At 39.7% G+C, this 17554-nt stretch overlaps 1 protein-coding gene across 1 annotated transcript; it reads right to left on the bottom strand.

Annotated features, from left to right (window-relative positions):
• Positions 1-15077: 15077 nt before the first annotated feature.
• TMSB4X (thymosin beta 4 X-linked) lies at positions 15078-17331 on the bottom strand. Its single transcript, XM_074966766.1, has 3 exons — positions 17209-17331; positions 15834-15947; positions 15078-15528 (listed from the first exon to the last, which is right to left on the bottom strand). The coding sequence occupies exons 2-3, from the start codon at positions 15931-15933 to the stop codon at positions 15494-15496; spliced, it is 135 nt and encodes a 44-aa protein (XP_074822867.1). The 5' UTR covers positions 15934-15947; positions 17209-17331; the 3' UTR covers positions 15078-15493.
• Between the last annotated feature and the right edge of the window lie 223 nt (positions 17332-17554).

The following is a 17554-nucleotide window of genomic DNA, read 5'->3' as shown; positions in this document are numbered from 1 at the left end:
CACAGCCGCCAATTCCTTCAGCACTCTCGGATGCAACTCGTCCGGCCCCATGGACTTGTGCACGTCCAGCTTTTCTAAATAGTCCCTAACCACCTCTATCTCCACAGAGGGCTGGCCATCTCTTCCCCATTCTGATACTCCAGCCCTGTAGACAAAATTAGAATCAACCAAATAAAGTCAACATATTTCAGTTTGCATAGGGGAAGATAGTAGAGATGTTCCCAGTTTTTATTTGCCTTGAGAATGGAACCTCTAGCTAATATGATATCCATAGACTACTTACACCAAGAAATCTAAGTCATACCACTATAGTAAATGGGGAGATATATTTATTGTCTATTACTGACCCTAATGCTGCTCCCAGATGCTACCAACCATACAGGATTATGGTAAATGATCTAAATTATATTTTAATATTAATTGATCAACAGCTGGAGTGCATGCCCTGACAACATATACAACTAACTTGCCATTCATTTGGTGAGCACAGGTGATGAAATGTTTAGGCATTTAAAAACATCATTTAGCACCTGCTTTATTTAGAGGGAAATATGCTTGCAGGTCTGAAGCAGATTGAGCAGAAAACATGAGGTGGGGTGTAAAAGGCAGGTGCAATTGGAAGCCTTTAAGCTACCACACAAAGAGGAAGGATTAGCAGTTATTTATTTCCAACCCTATTATTCAGGGCACAGAAGCCATTTGTAAGTATGTAGTAAAACGAATGGAAACAACTGAAATACTGTTGAAACAATGAGAACAACAAAAGCATTGGCTATTCTGAGCTTAGTTTACTTCCCATGTATATCAATATAAACAATTTTCAGAGGTGGACCAACATACACTATCTATACATTGCTCCAATGCAGTCATGTTTTGAAAGTGTTTTGGTTTAAACCAGGAAGCGGGAAGGAGACTTAGCCACCAAATTCATAGAGAGTGCAACCCTGGAATTTCAGACTGCATAACTGTATCACAATCTTCTCCTGGCAGGACGTCTCCTACAACCTACTGCCCATGGAAGCCCCACATACAGGGGAATAATGCAACATAGAAGGAGTTTTGAACAAATGTTAGTGCAGCCGCAGGCTACACCAATAGTTTGGTGAATTCAGTGCCAGATGCTGCGGGGTGGGAAAGGTAATAATTCATGTCTACCTTGGACCACCATATTCCCAAGGATGTGGTTACTGTGAGGTCCAATGAGGATGGGATGATTATCACCGAGGTGCTCACCCTCCCCTTTCACGTGTACAAAGGAGATCTGTGGGTGGATGTGGAGCCAATATGTCATAACGTTATGAATACTGAGCTCTAACCATTTTATGAACACTTCATGTGACCTGGTAAGTGAGAGGAAGTTATGGTATATTGGGATTATTGGAATTTCCTGCATGACCATATTGATCTAACTAATTGGGGACTGTGGGATGAGCAAAAACAGGAAAGTCACATAATAAATCTAGATAAGGACATCCCAACACATACTGTGGCAAGTCGTTAGCTTCACTAATCCTGTCTCTGGCCTCTAAGAAGTAGCAGTCTAATTTTGCCAAAGCTGTGAGGTTAGAGATCAAAAGAACACTGAAGAATTAAAAGCTTTTGTCAGTGGCAGAAGGGAGTCACCTGTCAGTAGCTGTCTAAGGAGACACTGAAAGAGAGACTCTGTGGAGGGAGTCTAAGCAGTAGGGCCTTCCCAGATCCAGGGAAGAGCTTGATGTGTGTACAGTCCATTTTATTGTTTTAAAGATGTTTTATCTGAAATGTTTTTGTTCTAAGTAAATGATACTTTGCTTCAAGGAGGCTATTTGTTTACTGATTTCCACTGCCATTGCCCTGGCGAGAACAGAACCTCAAGGTCTGAGCCGAAGTCAGACCTTCCGAGGTAATCATAGTTGATCCACAGAGGCCAATGAGTCTGAGTAGGTGAATCATGCGATTCCACCCCAAGAGAAAGGTGACAGCTTGAGGCCTGAGACCTAGAGGGGTGTCTGCTCAGAGAGACCAGGACGAGTCAGAGGGGCAGCTCACCCAGAACTGTGAACAGTTCACCCAGGAATTTGCATTATTTTTTTGTTATCTCAGCCTAAGCATACTCACCAGGAAAGATACAAAGGCAGATTCACAGCTGATATAAACTACCATAGTTCCACTGAGCTATATCAGTGGTGCTACTCCAGTTCATACCATCTGAGAATATGACCCATAATCTCCAAATTACAGATGGTAATGACAAATGTAGAAAACAGACACTTGCAACCTGTTAAGCTAAAACTGGAGCATGATTTAAGACCTAACATTGATTTGTCAGAATGGTCATATACGTGAATTACAAATATATTGCCGTTAACTAGATGCAAATTACCACATTACCCATTTTCACCCTGCATTTATATAACCGTTATAAATCTGTACCATATGCACCCTAATAATTCTAAATATTTTAAAATTACGCTGGAGACCATTAGCCATCCATCAATTATTGAAATGTCTGCTTGATCAAAGAGTATCGGGTGTCTGGCCTCACCACCAGAAATACTGTTTGCATATGTAGAGTGAACTGGGCTTGTGTTATGCCTCTTGTCTGTAACTGATTAAATGTGTATTAAGCACACTGAATTTGTGAAGATGGGCTTGTTACTTGTGAAACGGAAAGAACTGTGTGAAGGGCACATGGTTGATAGTCTATTATTGGATTAAAGATAATATATATATTCTGCCTGTGAAAAAGAAACAAGCTATAAGGAATAAACTAACATGGAGAAATTTCACAAGTATGGGATAATTTCCCAGACTTTATTAAATTTAATGGAGGAAGTCAATGCTTATAACTGAAGTGCCGCAATGGATTATAAATAATTTAGCTTTCTGAAGAACAAAGAACGGGACTTGGTCATGTAATCAAATGATATAGTCCCACAAAGAAGAAGAACGGAACCTGCACCTGCAAACACTTATCCATCTGAACAGCTACTCACAGAAGTAGCTGCCATCAAAATTCAGATTGAATAGCACCTTTCACACAAATAATTCTGATGGGATGGCTCATGTGAATAAGGGTTTACAGACTTGACCATTAGTGACTTACAGATAATTACAAGCTTTTATTAATTTGTTCTTTCTATTGCCTCTTTTCTTTCTTTCCCCTTTTAATGCTGTTTGCTCATGAGACAGCACCATGGCAGAGGACAGGCGTTGTACAGGCAACAATCCTACAACACCACTGCAAACTGTATTACTTCTGTAAGAAAATCAATAAAAATGAATTTTAAAAAAGATGTCAAGTACTGGAGTATTCAGAAAACCATTGATTTATTTTTCCACCTGCCCTTCTTTTTAATGTAGATTGTGTCTTAAGGCATGGCCCTGGGGTGATGCATAAAATGCCTCACTGCGGGAAGAATGGTGACACAGGGACACCCTACAAGGCACAATTCCCTTCTTGCTTTCCCTACACCAGTAGCAAATTACAGCAGCACCCTACCCATCCACCAGCTTGGTTGTAATGGCTGGTGTTTTATTGGGGTCCCATTTATCCCAGCCTACCTGCTCTGAGGGGAGGGGGATAAAGGGGAGAGGGAAAGATAAGCAGCAGGGGAGTAAGCATATACTGGTTAGTCTCTAAGGTGCCACAAGTACTCCTTTTCTTTTTTCTTTTTAGGAATACAGACTAACACGGCTGTTACTCTGAAACCTGTCATCTGAACCCAAGATCCTAACCAGAGCCTATTCTTTCCCCTTGTGTATGTAGTCCAAGTCACAACCAAGCTCTTAATCTTTTGAGGCTCAGTTTTTCACCTTTACTTATGTTTGTCTCTCATGAAAAGCCGCACTGAAAATAAAGGGGATACTAGTGTGGGTAAGGCAGTATTCAGGGTGAATAGAATCTGAGCCTGTGATCACTCTGGGAAATTTTCAGCCTACACTGCATTGGAAGTTACAGGGTTTTTTAAAATTGGGTCAAATTCTGCAGTTTTTACTTAGGCCAGTTTTGCACTGACTCAAATCCTGAGAAGGGCTGAATATCTGCAACTCCCGCTGACTCTAATGAGAATTGCAAGCACCTGCCTTCTTTTTGGATTTGGCTTATTGATTTCAATGTGCATTTTCCTTAGTATACACATGTGTGCCATTTCTATTTTGTCAGCTCTTAACCTCAACTTAAGCCAAATATTTTTAGTGTCTCCACATACAATCTAGCTGTACTGATAACAATCTAACTGATTTCTGTGTTAGAACCTGGCCTGCAACTCCAAGGCACAATACTAAAATAATCTACAAGGAATCAATCTTCTATTAGCAAGTAGAGCAATATTACATATTAATGGGTTTCGGGTCCACAAGTCCATAATTTGTAATAAATTCCCTTTTTTCTATGTAACTTTAACCTCCTTATAGAGCTACATCTGTATAAGCACCCCTGGGGAATGCAATGTGAGAAAAGAAGCTACGCAGAGACTCAAATTTATGGATATGTCTAATAGAAAAGGCCTAAATATTTCAAATCTCAGTAGATGTGAAATGTGTGGGCAGGATGTTGCCCGTGATTACTGTCTGCATTATTGACCCTCTTGCTTTATTGACCTTCTGTCTTGCTTATCTGAGGAAGAGCAGGAGGGGGCTAATGGAGTATTACACAGGTATATCACAGGTCTAGCCGCCTGAGGCAGAAGAGTTTTGAAAGGAGCCTCTTGTTAAAAGTTTTGCAGGATATCACTGCTGAGTTTGAGGGATTTAGAGACACCAGACAGCCCAGCAGACTTGCTCTGACACTGTATAAGGGATTCAAGATATTACCACAGATAGTGAGAGTGCTTGGTGGGAGAGGTGGCACTGTGACATTCCCCAGGGGTATGCAGAGTTGTGAGGCACCTCACCACTACTTGCCCTTAATATGAAGGAGTCTAGTCTGGGTTGTGCCTGCTGTGGACCAGCTCCCTGAAATCAATGGCCACTGATAGCATAAGCACCACCTTTCAGGCCTTACCCTTTCTGTACAGATAGCGACAGCCACACACCAATCCCTAAGTCCTCAGAGCATTCCCTGTAGTGTCCTTCCCCTTATCCATGGGACACTCAGAGAATTACCAGGCTTGCTGTTCCCAAAGGAACAGTACACACCAGCTTGTCAGAGTCATCACTTGGCTTTACTCCACAGTACTGAGATATATTTATAGTACAAACACTAATCAATTTATTATCCAAGACTTAGAGATTCAGGAGATAGTAAGGATATTGGAAACAAATGGTTACATATAAAACAAAATCACAGCATGCTTTCTAGAGACTAAATTTAACTAACAGTTTAGTGTCCTGTCTAAACAAGATTATGTTACCCAAGGACCTCTTCAGGTTTTCAACCAAGATCCCGTTTTCATGAATCTAAATGCACTGCCTGTTTACGTCCAAAGTGCAGGATGAAGAAGTGTCATCTTTGCTTTCTAGAAATAGCTCCAAAGTTCATTATCTTTGCTCATAAACAGGATAACCATGTTTTTTTCCTGCATGTCCTTTACAGTTGGCTTCACATCTCTTGGTTAACATTTGACTTTGTATGGAAATGGGCAACCATTGTGTCGTTTTACAATGCTTTAATTCACCTATCTCTCTGTCAGGATGTAAATTAACATCTTTTGTCTGACAAAACTGTTTTTCACCTTTGCTGGCGACCAATACCTTGATACAGATACTAAGATTATATTTTTAGTGTATATACATAACACCTTACATACTGTTCACAGTGATATTAATAACTAATGTGACACCAGCTTTCATCTGCAACCTTGCATTACATTATTTGGTGAACCAGAATGTGCATACCAGAATCAGGATCTTCCTGTAACACCCTTGCCAGCTAGCATTAAGAGTTTCTTGGGTCACAGGCACACAAATAGATTTTGGATCAGGGCAGTGTGAGGGCTAAGGAAAAGACAAAGATCATGCGAATGCAGAACTGGAATTATTGGGGGATCAGCCAAAGAGAAAATTGTATTCAGAGAGTGGGGGAATAGGAACACAGAGGAAGACAAGGAGTTGGGAGGGGAGGGGAGGGGAGATGACTAGTTTGGGGAAAAAAAGAGAAAAATGTCAAATAAAGAAGGCAGTGGGTAGGGAAGGAGAAAGAAGAACTCGGAAGATTTAATTCAATTTTACATAAGCATCCAAAGATGGGAGATCTATCCAAACCTCCAGACCTTCTGATGAGCACTCATTACAGTTGACACCTGCCTGAGAGGTACAATAGAAGCTAATTTAGGTTTTGTCTACACTACACAGCTTTTAGTGACACGGCCATGTCGCTAAATGTCTGGCAGTTTAAATGCTGTTTGTCAGCACTTTTGCTGACAAAATACTTCCACCCCCTACGAGCAGACAGAAGAGCGATCCTGCCGACAATGCAGGCGTTCACACAGGCACTTGCCATGAATGACAAAAGTTGTGACGTTCAATTGGCAGTGTAGACAAAGTCTTAGAGGCTTCGGCCAAAATTTACAAATGGGGGTGCCAACAGTTAGGTGCCTAAATTCATATTTAGGCACTTACATAAGAGTGGCCTGATTTTCAAATGCACTGAGCGGCCACAAATCTCCCCAAGGGGCGAGGGGAAGCTGTGAGTGCTCAGCACCTTTGAAAATCAGGGCACTTATTTGTGGCACAGCATTTGCAAAGGGAGAAATGTGAGTTCGGCATCTTTGGGACCTTCGTCTTCCCCTCTCCCCCGCCTTCCTAGATATGTATTTGGGAGCCTAACTTTAGGCACCCAGGTTTTAAAAAGGTTTCAGAGTAGCAGCCATGTTAGTCTGTATCCGCAAAAAGAAAAGGAGGACTTGTGGCACCTTAGAGACTAACAAATTTATTTGAGCATAAGCTTTCGCAATAAATTTGTTAGTCTCTAAGGTGCCACAAGTACTCCTTTTCTTTTTGCAGGTTTTAAAAAGTGAGCCAAAGTTATTCCAAATCTAAATACAGTGTCTGTATTTTCCTATTTTACATACCACAGGCAAAATATACGTTGGTATCCACAGCATGCCCTATATCCTGTATTGAAAACAAAGTTGTGTAGGTATCATTGGCTCACCAAATCACCAAATTGGCCCCCCAAAATATGTGAAGTGACATTTATTATTACATTAGAATATTGTATGTAATAACATTAGACTATTACTGTATGCATGATTACACAGCTTTCCGCAAGGACATAAACGTGCCATCATTTACAGACCTTTCAGAGAATGCCAGGCAGAAGTTTACTGTTCCCAGCTTTAACCTTTAAAAAGGCAGCAAGGACACTGAGAGCTACACTGACATTTCTCAATGGAACTAACACCTCCCACATGCTGCAGAGATGATTTTTAACAAGCGAAGCACCAGCGAAGCCACACACGTACATGTTTAGAACTGTGCAACTTGCAGCCTTTTTCTTTAAAGGTTTATTCACCAGCAACCTTTGGCCTGTTCTCCCATTTGATACTGCAAAGCAAACTGCCGCGCCCAAGGCAAGCAGCTGATTTTTGTACATTTCACAGAGTGGTCATTAAAGTTGTTCCCGAAAAATGTGAACCTCTTCATGGGAGCTTAATTCTCTGCATGGTCCAAACAAGCATCAGCTGCTTTTACAGTCATGAGTTGTGTGGATAAGGGTGTCTAGGATCCACCTTGCTCTCTTCCATGTGTCAAACCAGAGGGTGAACAATTCAGCTTTTCACATCAGAGACTTCTTATCCCTAATGCTGTTGGAATTACAAGGAATGAATAATATCACTGAAGCCTATAACACTCACTCACTTTTTACATTTCCCTAGCTATCTCTGGGAAATGATTGCCCTTATAAAAATCATCACAAATTTGAATTCCGTTTAGAGTCGTTATATTAATACCCACCTAGACACAACTTCAGGAGAACCTCAGACTTCCTCATGGCTTCAGATGTATTCTTAGGCTGAGATTTGTTGGTAGACCTGGCTATGCCACTATGAAGCAAAGCCTTTGGCTGAACAGTGATATTTCCCTAAAATAGCAATGTCTCTATAATTACATAAAATGAAGGTCCAGCTGCACATTCAGGCTACTTCGCACCACTCCTATGATGGAAAACAGCAATAAATCCAACTTAAATGGCTGGTTAAACCAGCTTTATGACTGCTCTCCTTTAGTGGAATGGTGCAAAGCAACCAGAACGTATTGGTATGAACCAACCATTTTACAAATATATCTTAAATTCCCCACCTCAACAATTTGTTACCTAGCATCATCCTTGAAACAGCTGCATTGCCAATGAATGTAACAAAATGTAATGGATATTTTTCAAGAAAGAGAAAGTGCGTATTTTCCAAGACATTTTCCAAAGTAGTTCTAGGAAAAGACTGAAAATGACAAATACAAAAAACAAGGAAAAAGCTATCTTGCTTGCTTCCCTCCCTTTAGCTTCAGCCAAAGTCCCCTTCCCTCTTGAGTGCTTCCCTCCCTCCCACAAAAAAAAGCTTTTTTCCATTATGGTTGTGGTTTTAAAGAAACCATGTGAACAACTTGCCCTCTTAGTCTCTTCTTGCCATCAGGAAGCAAGGAGATACCAATACTATCTGTTGTTCTATAGGCAGATCAGCAAAAGATCAGGATCACTTCAGGTCGAGGCACCCTTGAATGGTCCACAGGCCAGAGTAAAACAAACTGGAGCCTGACAAGCACACAGGAACTTGGCAGCCTGCAACACATACAACATGGAGCAACAAATTGTCTGCACCAAGAGCCATCTGGAAGACAGGCATAACTTTGCCGATTTTGGAGAGGCAGACTGCAGTGCACCATGAGGAGAAATGAAAAGAAAGCAGAAGAAAAAAGTAAAAACAGAACAAACATAAGATGGCATCAGCAATGTTTCAGGCCTTGCTGGTTTCTCCTGTGCCCCTGAATGCAGAGGAGATCAAGGACACTGTGGAGCTTATGCCTTCTTCAGGGAATGAATCCCTAAGGTAAGACCTTTGCCACATTTCCATTTGGGAAGGGTGCTCTACAGCTGGGTCACTCTTCTTAATCTCTCCATTGACTGACCATGTTAGGCTTCAGAAAATGGGTTTGATATCATTAGGATACCTTTGGTTTCACCCAGAATGGCTGTTCTTATGTTCTTAGTTTACCTTTCTGTGTTAATCCTCTCAGTACCTCCACCTGGGATCTTCCCTTTCTCAGTAGCACATTGCTCTGTCCCAACCAGCCATAAAGTTAAATGCTACATTTTTAGTCATAACCTTTTTGGCCACCTGGGGCGCTCAGTCAGTGAAGAGTATAGTGCATGCTTATTCATAACCACATAAGTGAAAATAATCAAGGTGATAAAGGGCAGAGCAATATGATGCATTTACCGCTTGTTAAATATATGGTCATACAAAACTCTTGTCAGAACCATCTTACTATTCTGGGCAATTGATACAAGTTAGAACAGCCCTCAGCCTGTTCTAACTTATGCCAGGGAATGATCAGGTGTGGACAAGCCCCTGGATTGTGGGGTAGCTTACCATTCAAATTACAAACTTCTAGAGGCAATAACCCTATCATTAATGTACTGCTGATTGTTTTCCACACATAACTAGAGTGACTTGAAAATGAATTACAGTGCTAATAATTGTTTTGCAGCAATATTTCGCCATTTCAAAATGTTTTAAAAAGCCAAAACATAGGGTAAATAAGCACCAGTATAAGAAATCAAGTGAAAACTAATCTAAAGAACATTTGATTTTTAAAGTATTATTTATGTTCCAGATTCTAGTTATGGACTTTTTCTTAATTTCCCAATTTACGGCCATTTCCATCATCTCCTCTGCAATCTCTCACTTTCTGGCTAAGTCATCTCAGAGAAAGACACACATCTATGCACTTCCTACTGCTTGGTGGCCAATAACTACACAAACTGCCCTTTGAATGAGATTGTAGAGGGAAGACAATTGTTGAGCTCTCCTAAGTGAAAATGCCACCCGCAGCAGTAAGGTGCTGACAGGCAATTACAATCTGGCAAGATTTACAGCTCTGGCATTCTGCCCTAGCTGCAAAATGTCCAGTAACAGTGTAAGCTCAGTGGGGGTAAAGACATATCTACCAAAGAAATTTGTGTTCAGATTTATTAAAAACACCTTGTAAACTATACTACCATTATGGGTGAAATCTTGTCCTCATTGAAAGTAATGGGAATGTTGGCATTGATTTCAATGGGGATATCACCTTATAAAACTAGCTATCACATCTGCAACTGTCTCATCTTTCTAATTTTGGCACTACTGCAGGTTTGGACCATCACAGGAAATTTGGGTTGGCTGAATTATTTATTGCAAATAATAGTACATGCTAATTTACAACCCCCACCCGCACCCTCCCGTTGTCAAATGCCTCCTAAGATGATTCTAATTTCTGCAAGGGTATTCAGTATTCACAAGGATTATGCAAACAAATTTCAAGGTATGGGTTGTTCTTGAACGGTTCACATTTACTATTTGCTGTTCATGGTGTGTGATTGGTCAACGAGGTCACATGATACTGTTTCTGCTCCCTGATTTCAGGAATTAAACATTCTGAACAGCAGAATGATGAATAACACATAATTTTTTTGGATGAGCTATCATGAGTGGGTGACCATCCAAATAATACTATCCCAGAGGATTAATGGCAAATATGTTGCAGTGCTTGTATTTGCATGATATTTGCTAATCATTTTTTCATTATTCAACACAAGAAACAGTATATACTAGGTAAATAAATTTAAAAAGTATCAGAAAATAAATCCAAAGGCATCAGAAAAACCAGAACAACAGGTTCCATATCTTTTAACAAATTTTTGCTTATAGCCTCCTTTGATCACTCTTCTCATACTGAGTAGTAAGTAATGAGTAGTCCTATTGATTTGGGCCATAAAATACTACCTTAACATGAGTAAGGGTGGCAGAACCAATTCAGTGTAGCCAACTCTCACAATTTTATTTTGAGTCTCACACTATTTGACATTTTTCTTAAAGCCCCAGCTCTGGGAGACCTGAGATTTTGTGAGAATCTCAGGTTTTGCGTTTTCTACACCCCCCCCCCCCCATTGTTTTAGTGCTTGTGGCTAAGGAGGAAAGCTTGAAAATGTGACCCTAGTGCACAGCAAAACAGAAGGCAAATAAAAAAAAAACCCAAATTTATAATTTCTAAAAAAAACTCATGATTTTTGGTGGTCTGCCTCATGATTTTTGAAAGCTTGAAGGCAGCAGTATTGAAATCCAGCCTTTAATTTGGAAATCCTTCACTCAGAGCAGGAGGGAAAATGGATTCTTCCTTGTCACAAGTTATACAGCTTTAAAGTAGATACATGGTTAACAACAATGCTTTCTAAAAATAATCATATCACAGGGACGGTGGCAAATTAATATGTCAAACATTGTACAAATAACACAGAGATGATATATAAAATTGCCTTTATACAAATTAACAAAATAGCCAGTTTTCTTTGCAATTCCATTTCCCATTCTGTTGTATTGCAAAGTGTATAAAATAAGCACATCAAATGCTGTCAGAGGAAACTGCCTTCCCCAGCCTTCTCTTACAGATTTCTAAGGTTGATTTGCATATTTGTACTAATGTGTATGAATCAGTAAGCTTCAGCTATATTTTTAATTGCATTAAAGAAAATTCTACCATATGTGGGATTAAAATGCCCACTTTCTCTGTCCTATGTTATTTTTTGCATCATCCTTATGGGTTGGCTTATCATTTTCCACAGTCAAACACATGAATTACTTTAATGTACCATTTGGAGTAGTACTTATTCATTCCTTCTTTTTAAAAATAATTTTCTTCAATAGCTACATGTGTTCGCCACATACGATTAAACTAAAAGCTAGAAACTGGTCTTTGGTGTTCATTTCTACCCGGTTACTAGGGAAGTAAAGGTTACCAAGGGAAGTGGTGTTTTATCACACATTCAGCATTGCACAAAAATAGCCTAAGTGTTTGCATTACGGAAAGGCTCAACAATTTTTTTCTGTAAATTTAGTGCCAAAAGGAGCTATTCTGGATATTGGGAACGTATGTTTTCTGTTCAATACATAGATCCTGCAGCTTGCATGACAGTGAAAAATCTTATTTAAAACCCTAAAATGAACAATTTGCTTCAGAGCTTGAAGGCACCACTAAACATTTCATAACCTAGGCAGTTCTCTGAAGCTGAGCTGCATTTCTGGTGGGGGTGGGGGAGGGGGAGACAGCACATCAGACATCATGAAGACTTTGTCCCTGAGGGGGGCTGGGCTGATGTGGCTGCACAGCATGTGAGATCAAAAACCATATGTGCTGCTCTGTTTCAAATGACCTTTTTTTCATAACCAGGTTTCTTGCCTGTAATTTTTTTAGTGAATTTAATACTGGTGAAAGTTGCTAGATTGACAGCACTACAGCCTAAACCTGTCTGTTTATTATTCACGGTACAACTCCAGAAGAGTAAGGAGCATCACAGTAGGTCTGATTCTCCCCTGCCTTGCACCTTGTGTGCTCACTTACACTTGTGCTACGTGAATGTACGATGCTACCATATTTAGAACTCTTTTTTCACACTGTGGAGAATGTTTTGCAGCCACTGTGCACTCACTTTGCACTGATATACATGGTGTAAAGCAATGGAGAATGGGGTCCGGTATTCTTCAAATCTGACCTGGAGGGATCACCATCAAATACTGACAGGTTTCAGAGTAGCAGCCGTGTTAGTCTGTATTCGCAAAAAGAAAAGGAGTACTTGTGGCACCTTCGAGACTAACGAATTTATTTGAGCATAAGCTTTCGTGAGCCACAGCTCACTTCATCAGATGCTTTGCCTCTCTATTGAGGATCCTGACAATAGGACTAATTCACATCAGTTGTGACAAAATCACCTCCCTACTGGAGACTGGGCTGGAAACTCATCATATACTGTAGGCCATCAAACAGCTAGCAGATGGTAACACTCTTTGAACATTACTGACTTCTGGTGCATTTGGACCAGTGACCTAGAAGGGAAAGGTTCTATATCCAATTACCGTTTGCCTGAGCCATCCTATATTCACCTACACACACACACACACACACTGAATTACAATTTATCAAAGCTGCAATCAGATAGCTACAGGTTAAGTTCATGAGGCATCAATCTAAATGCATGCCATAAAAGGGAATGTGAAGCTACTGGCCACAGTACCACAAATACATGATATTGGGCCAGCTCCTCAAGTGGTTTAAATCAGCATAGCTCATTGACTTAAATGGAGCTATGCCAATTTACGCCGAGGATCTGGTCCTCTGTGTCTAATGCTCTAATTCTTTTTAAATATATTGCTCCGATTTTCTTTGCAGAGATGAACCACTGCAAGCAGATGCTCACTGCCATTCTAATTGACCACGACTCACATACAATGTAGACTGTAACACTCTTGAGTTTAGTCATATGCTACTTCCTGTGCTAGCTGATTAAGATCAGAAGCTAGGAGGTGATTGTCTAAACTATTTTTCAGACTCTAACTGGTTTCCTGTACCTTTTCTACAATTCAGGAGGAAGAAAATGAAAGCCTAAAAATCTAACACTACAAGCAAAGATAACTGACTTTATTTTCTAATGGACCACCCTAAACATAATGGAATTATCCTGAAGCATTTTTGCCAACAGATTTTCAGTGGATTACATCAGCATTTCACTGAATCCCAGTTCTTAGAATATGTAGACTTCCTTATTAAACGCTTGATCATACAAGATGTTGAATGCCTTCAATTTTCATTGACTTCAGTGGGAGTTCAAGGCCACAGAGCATCTTACAGGATCGAGCCTTTATTCTGTTGTAAGTATTAAGCTAGAGGAATCAAGTTGTGCGCTCATGCTGGTGAGAATTCAGTCAAGGACAGAATTCATCCTGCGAGGTGGTGAGTGCTCCCAGTATCTTTTGAGTACAGACTAGGTGCACTCAGCATCTTGCAGGATTAGGCCCCTGATCTATACTCCTTACTCAGGGAAAAGGCACAATGAAATCAATGGAGTTACCCCCAGGGATAAATTTGTCTCTGTTGCAGTTAATTCACATAGCACCCATGGGTACAGTTGATCCTGAATCAGGAAGAAGGTGCAGGACCAAGTCTTAGCCACTGAATAAGCTAAGATACTAGTGACCTTCACAGACCATCCCCACAACACCCATATGAAGAAGTGTCATTTCAGGCTGCTATATGCTTAGCAATGAAATCCTGATGCCCACTGCCTTTAAAATGGGTCCAGAATTTCACCCAGTGTCATGGGACAGGGATGGGAGATGAATGTGTACATAACAAAGCAGGTTATGTGAAATGGCATGCTACTGTCTGATGGTATACAAGATAGTTTTGACCCATAATGATTTTTATTTTTTAAATTAACATGGATTTTATCCCCAAAGTATTAATTTTAAATTTTACGAACAAGATTCTAGGTCAGATCATCATACAGTGACTAATAAGAAAGACATTACCCAATGAATCTCTGAACAGATCCAAACCATATTTAATTCTGCTGAACTTCATTTGCACAGAATACCCTTTAATAAACGATCATTAATAGTTTTACTTTTAGCACAGCACAAAGAATGAGTGGTCAACAATACGCAAAAGACTGGCTACCCTTGTTGCTGTCTTAATGTATTTATTCTAAAATTTTTAGGTTCAGTCTATTATTGTACTGCCTACTAAACTGAATGCAGATTAATTACATATTTGCATGAAGAAAGTGCAGTTCAAGGGTGAAGATACAGAATGGTTTCTACAAAAGGAAATGTTTTTAAAAAAATACAAAAATGCTGATTTACCTCAAATTTGAAAAATATATATTAGAACTAAGCATATTTACAGGAAAGCAAACAAAGTTAGCTGTGATGCATATAAATATGAATGAAAAGAAATCTATTTTAAGTGTTGTAGGACTGAAATTGGCAAGAGCATATATCAAGAGCCAAAAACATTTTTTTTTTTAAATAATCTCCAAAGGTCTCCTAGCATCCCACATGTTAACACAGGCACTTACGCTTCATCCTGTGAGATCACTGTCCAAAAGATAGCACATCAATACCATCCAGGTTTTAAAACATTTTATTTGCATATTAAAAAAATTGTGCATTCCAATAATTAAAATCATTTGAACAAAAAAAAAAATGGCACTCGATTAACTGCATTTTACAGCTCGCAGGACCTTGGTACAGCTTTGCATTTATTCGTGTGTTACTAGTTTACTGTAGTCCCACCCAAGTTCTTCTTTCATCAACATGCAAGCTCTTTCATGCCACCAGGACCAAACCCAGACAGGCAGATGGAAAGGCAGCGCCTTCATTCAGTGTCAGTAGTTCTATTTTTTGATGTGAAAGGGGCAGTACAGTCATTTAAACTTTATCCAACCTCTTTGCATCTTACAAAGTTAAACAGCTAAAAGAAGTAAAATAAGAAGGCAATGCTTGTGGAATGTACAGTGCATAATTTGGAAGGGCAGATTTCATTACGATTCACCCGCTTGCTTCTCCTGTTCAATTGCTAAAAAAAAAAAAAAAAAAGAGGAAAAAAATAAGAATTTTAAAAATAAAGATGAAGTACTTGACCTTTTTAAAATATTAACTTTAATAAATTTTATGGTATAGAAATTAAATGTAGATTTATAAAATTGGTAAAAAAATTATAAAATGTACTATGTTAACTTTACAGTGGTTAGGATATTTTATATCTACTCAGTAATCATACATATATTTCACATAATTTATGTATGTATAAAAACTGTTTCTACCCTGGTCTTTATCTTTTCCTTGCTTGCTCCCTCTCCCTGTTAAATTATACATACTTACTTTCTTTTGAAGGCAGTGGATTTTTCTCTTGCGTTTCTATTTTCTTCAATTTAGTCTTGTCAAATTTCTCAATTTCAGCCATATTTGGTTTGTCGGACATTTTTGCAGATTAATCTGTGCGTGGAAAGGAGAGACAGTTAGACTCCTCCACCTTTTAGCGTTACTCCTTGATCTCCAGCCAGCAACCCCGCCTCCCTAGCTGAGAGGTACGTAATAGCCTCTTCTTTTTTTTGGTAATAAGATATATATTCAGTGAAATAAAATTCGTCGTGTTAACATACAGTGGGATGAAATGATATGTACAGATCTAGCCAAGGCTGATTAAGGAGTTTAAAACAAAATCAATGCAGGAAATACGTTGTTTTATTTTTTTAAGTGGAAATGTAATCCATTGTCAAAACAATTGCCTATTGTTGAGACTGTTTTCTTCTCATTAAAATCTCTTCAATGTTTCCACGAAGAGAACAATAGGGAGGATGGTGCCTGGAAGAGGCTATTATCTTTTTTTTAAAAGATTTAATGCACACACACACACACACACACACACACTAAAAAATGTGAAATAATGCCAATGCCAAGGAACTAGCCTATGCTAATCACATTCTCCATCTTGGGGTCTGTCTGCTCTCCCTTCCCTTAGCACATTTGGCTGAAGTCCTGCATTCTTTTCTCCTCACAAAGAACTGCAGCTGCAGTCTGAGGAAGCTCAAACCACCGCCCTTCTCCGTTTGCTGCCTTTCTCCTTCTCAGCAATGCAGCCACAGACACAACGCTGCCTGGATTTAAACAAAAGATTTTCTTGTATCGATACATACACACAGAGACAGAGCCCCTCTTTCAGCAGCTGGAGTTTTAAACAATACAACCTCCCCTTGCTCTCCCTCCCTCCCTCCCTGTATTGGGAGCTTGAGATTTTTGCACACATCTGCTTGCAGTAAATTCCCTTCTAAATAGCAGGGAAGGACGTAGTAATGCGTAGATCAACAAAAGCTCCCGTTGTCGGGTCACAGATACGAAAAGATTCAATGAGTGTCGACGAAGATGCCAGCTTTTTTTTGTCAAGCCAGAACAAAGGAAATGGAGAGGGCTTCCCCCATTCTTTCCTTAGGCTCGCATTTAACATTTTCTCTCAATCTGTCCACCTTTAACGACGCCACTAGTCTTAAACACGGGCTTACAATTAAAATCTCTTGGGTGCCTTTGAAAGCAACAGGAATATCCCATCCTGAAATTTAGTAACAAACCAAAGGGTGTTGAAGAAGGACTCGGGTTAAAAATCCACACTCATCAGCGTAGAGATGGAGAAATGCATGCTAATAAAAGGGGAGAAAGGGGGGAAAGAAAACCAGAGTTGAAATATAAATTGTATCCTCACCACTGATGCTCTGCACAGAGGTAACTCTAGCCTTTGCCGCTGCTGCTCTGGACTGTAGCATGAGCGCTTTCTCTGCATGAGCAGTTATATCCTCACTTCCATGCAAATGAGAATGATGTCATTTCGACTGCTTTAACCCTTTCGCTACGCGCCCTGTTCCTTGCTTCCTTTTTATGTTAATTTTTATTTATTTATTTATTACGCCGCGCTAAAAAAGCAAAAGCCAGCAGCCAGATCCCCTATGGAAAGCATTATTTTTGTAGACAGCTGTCCCTGAAAAGAATGTGAGGGAATTTGTGTGTGTGAGATTTGTACTACTGCCAAATTATCACAAGGAAAGGCCTGT

This window comes from Natator depressus, chromosome 1 (assembly GCF_965152275.1).
Source record: "Natator depressus isolate rNatDep1 chromosome 1, rNatDep2.hap1, whole genome shotgun sequence".
NCBI classification, from domain to species: Eukaryota; Metazoa; Chordata; order Testudines; family Cheloniidae; genus Natator; species Natator depressus.
Note: the sequence above shows the minus strand (reverse complement) of the source record. Positions and strands in the feature narration are given on the sequence as shown.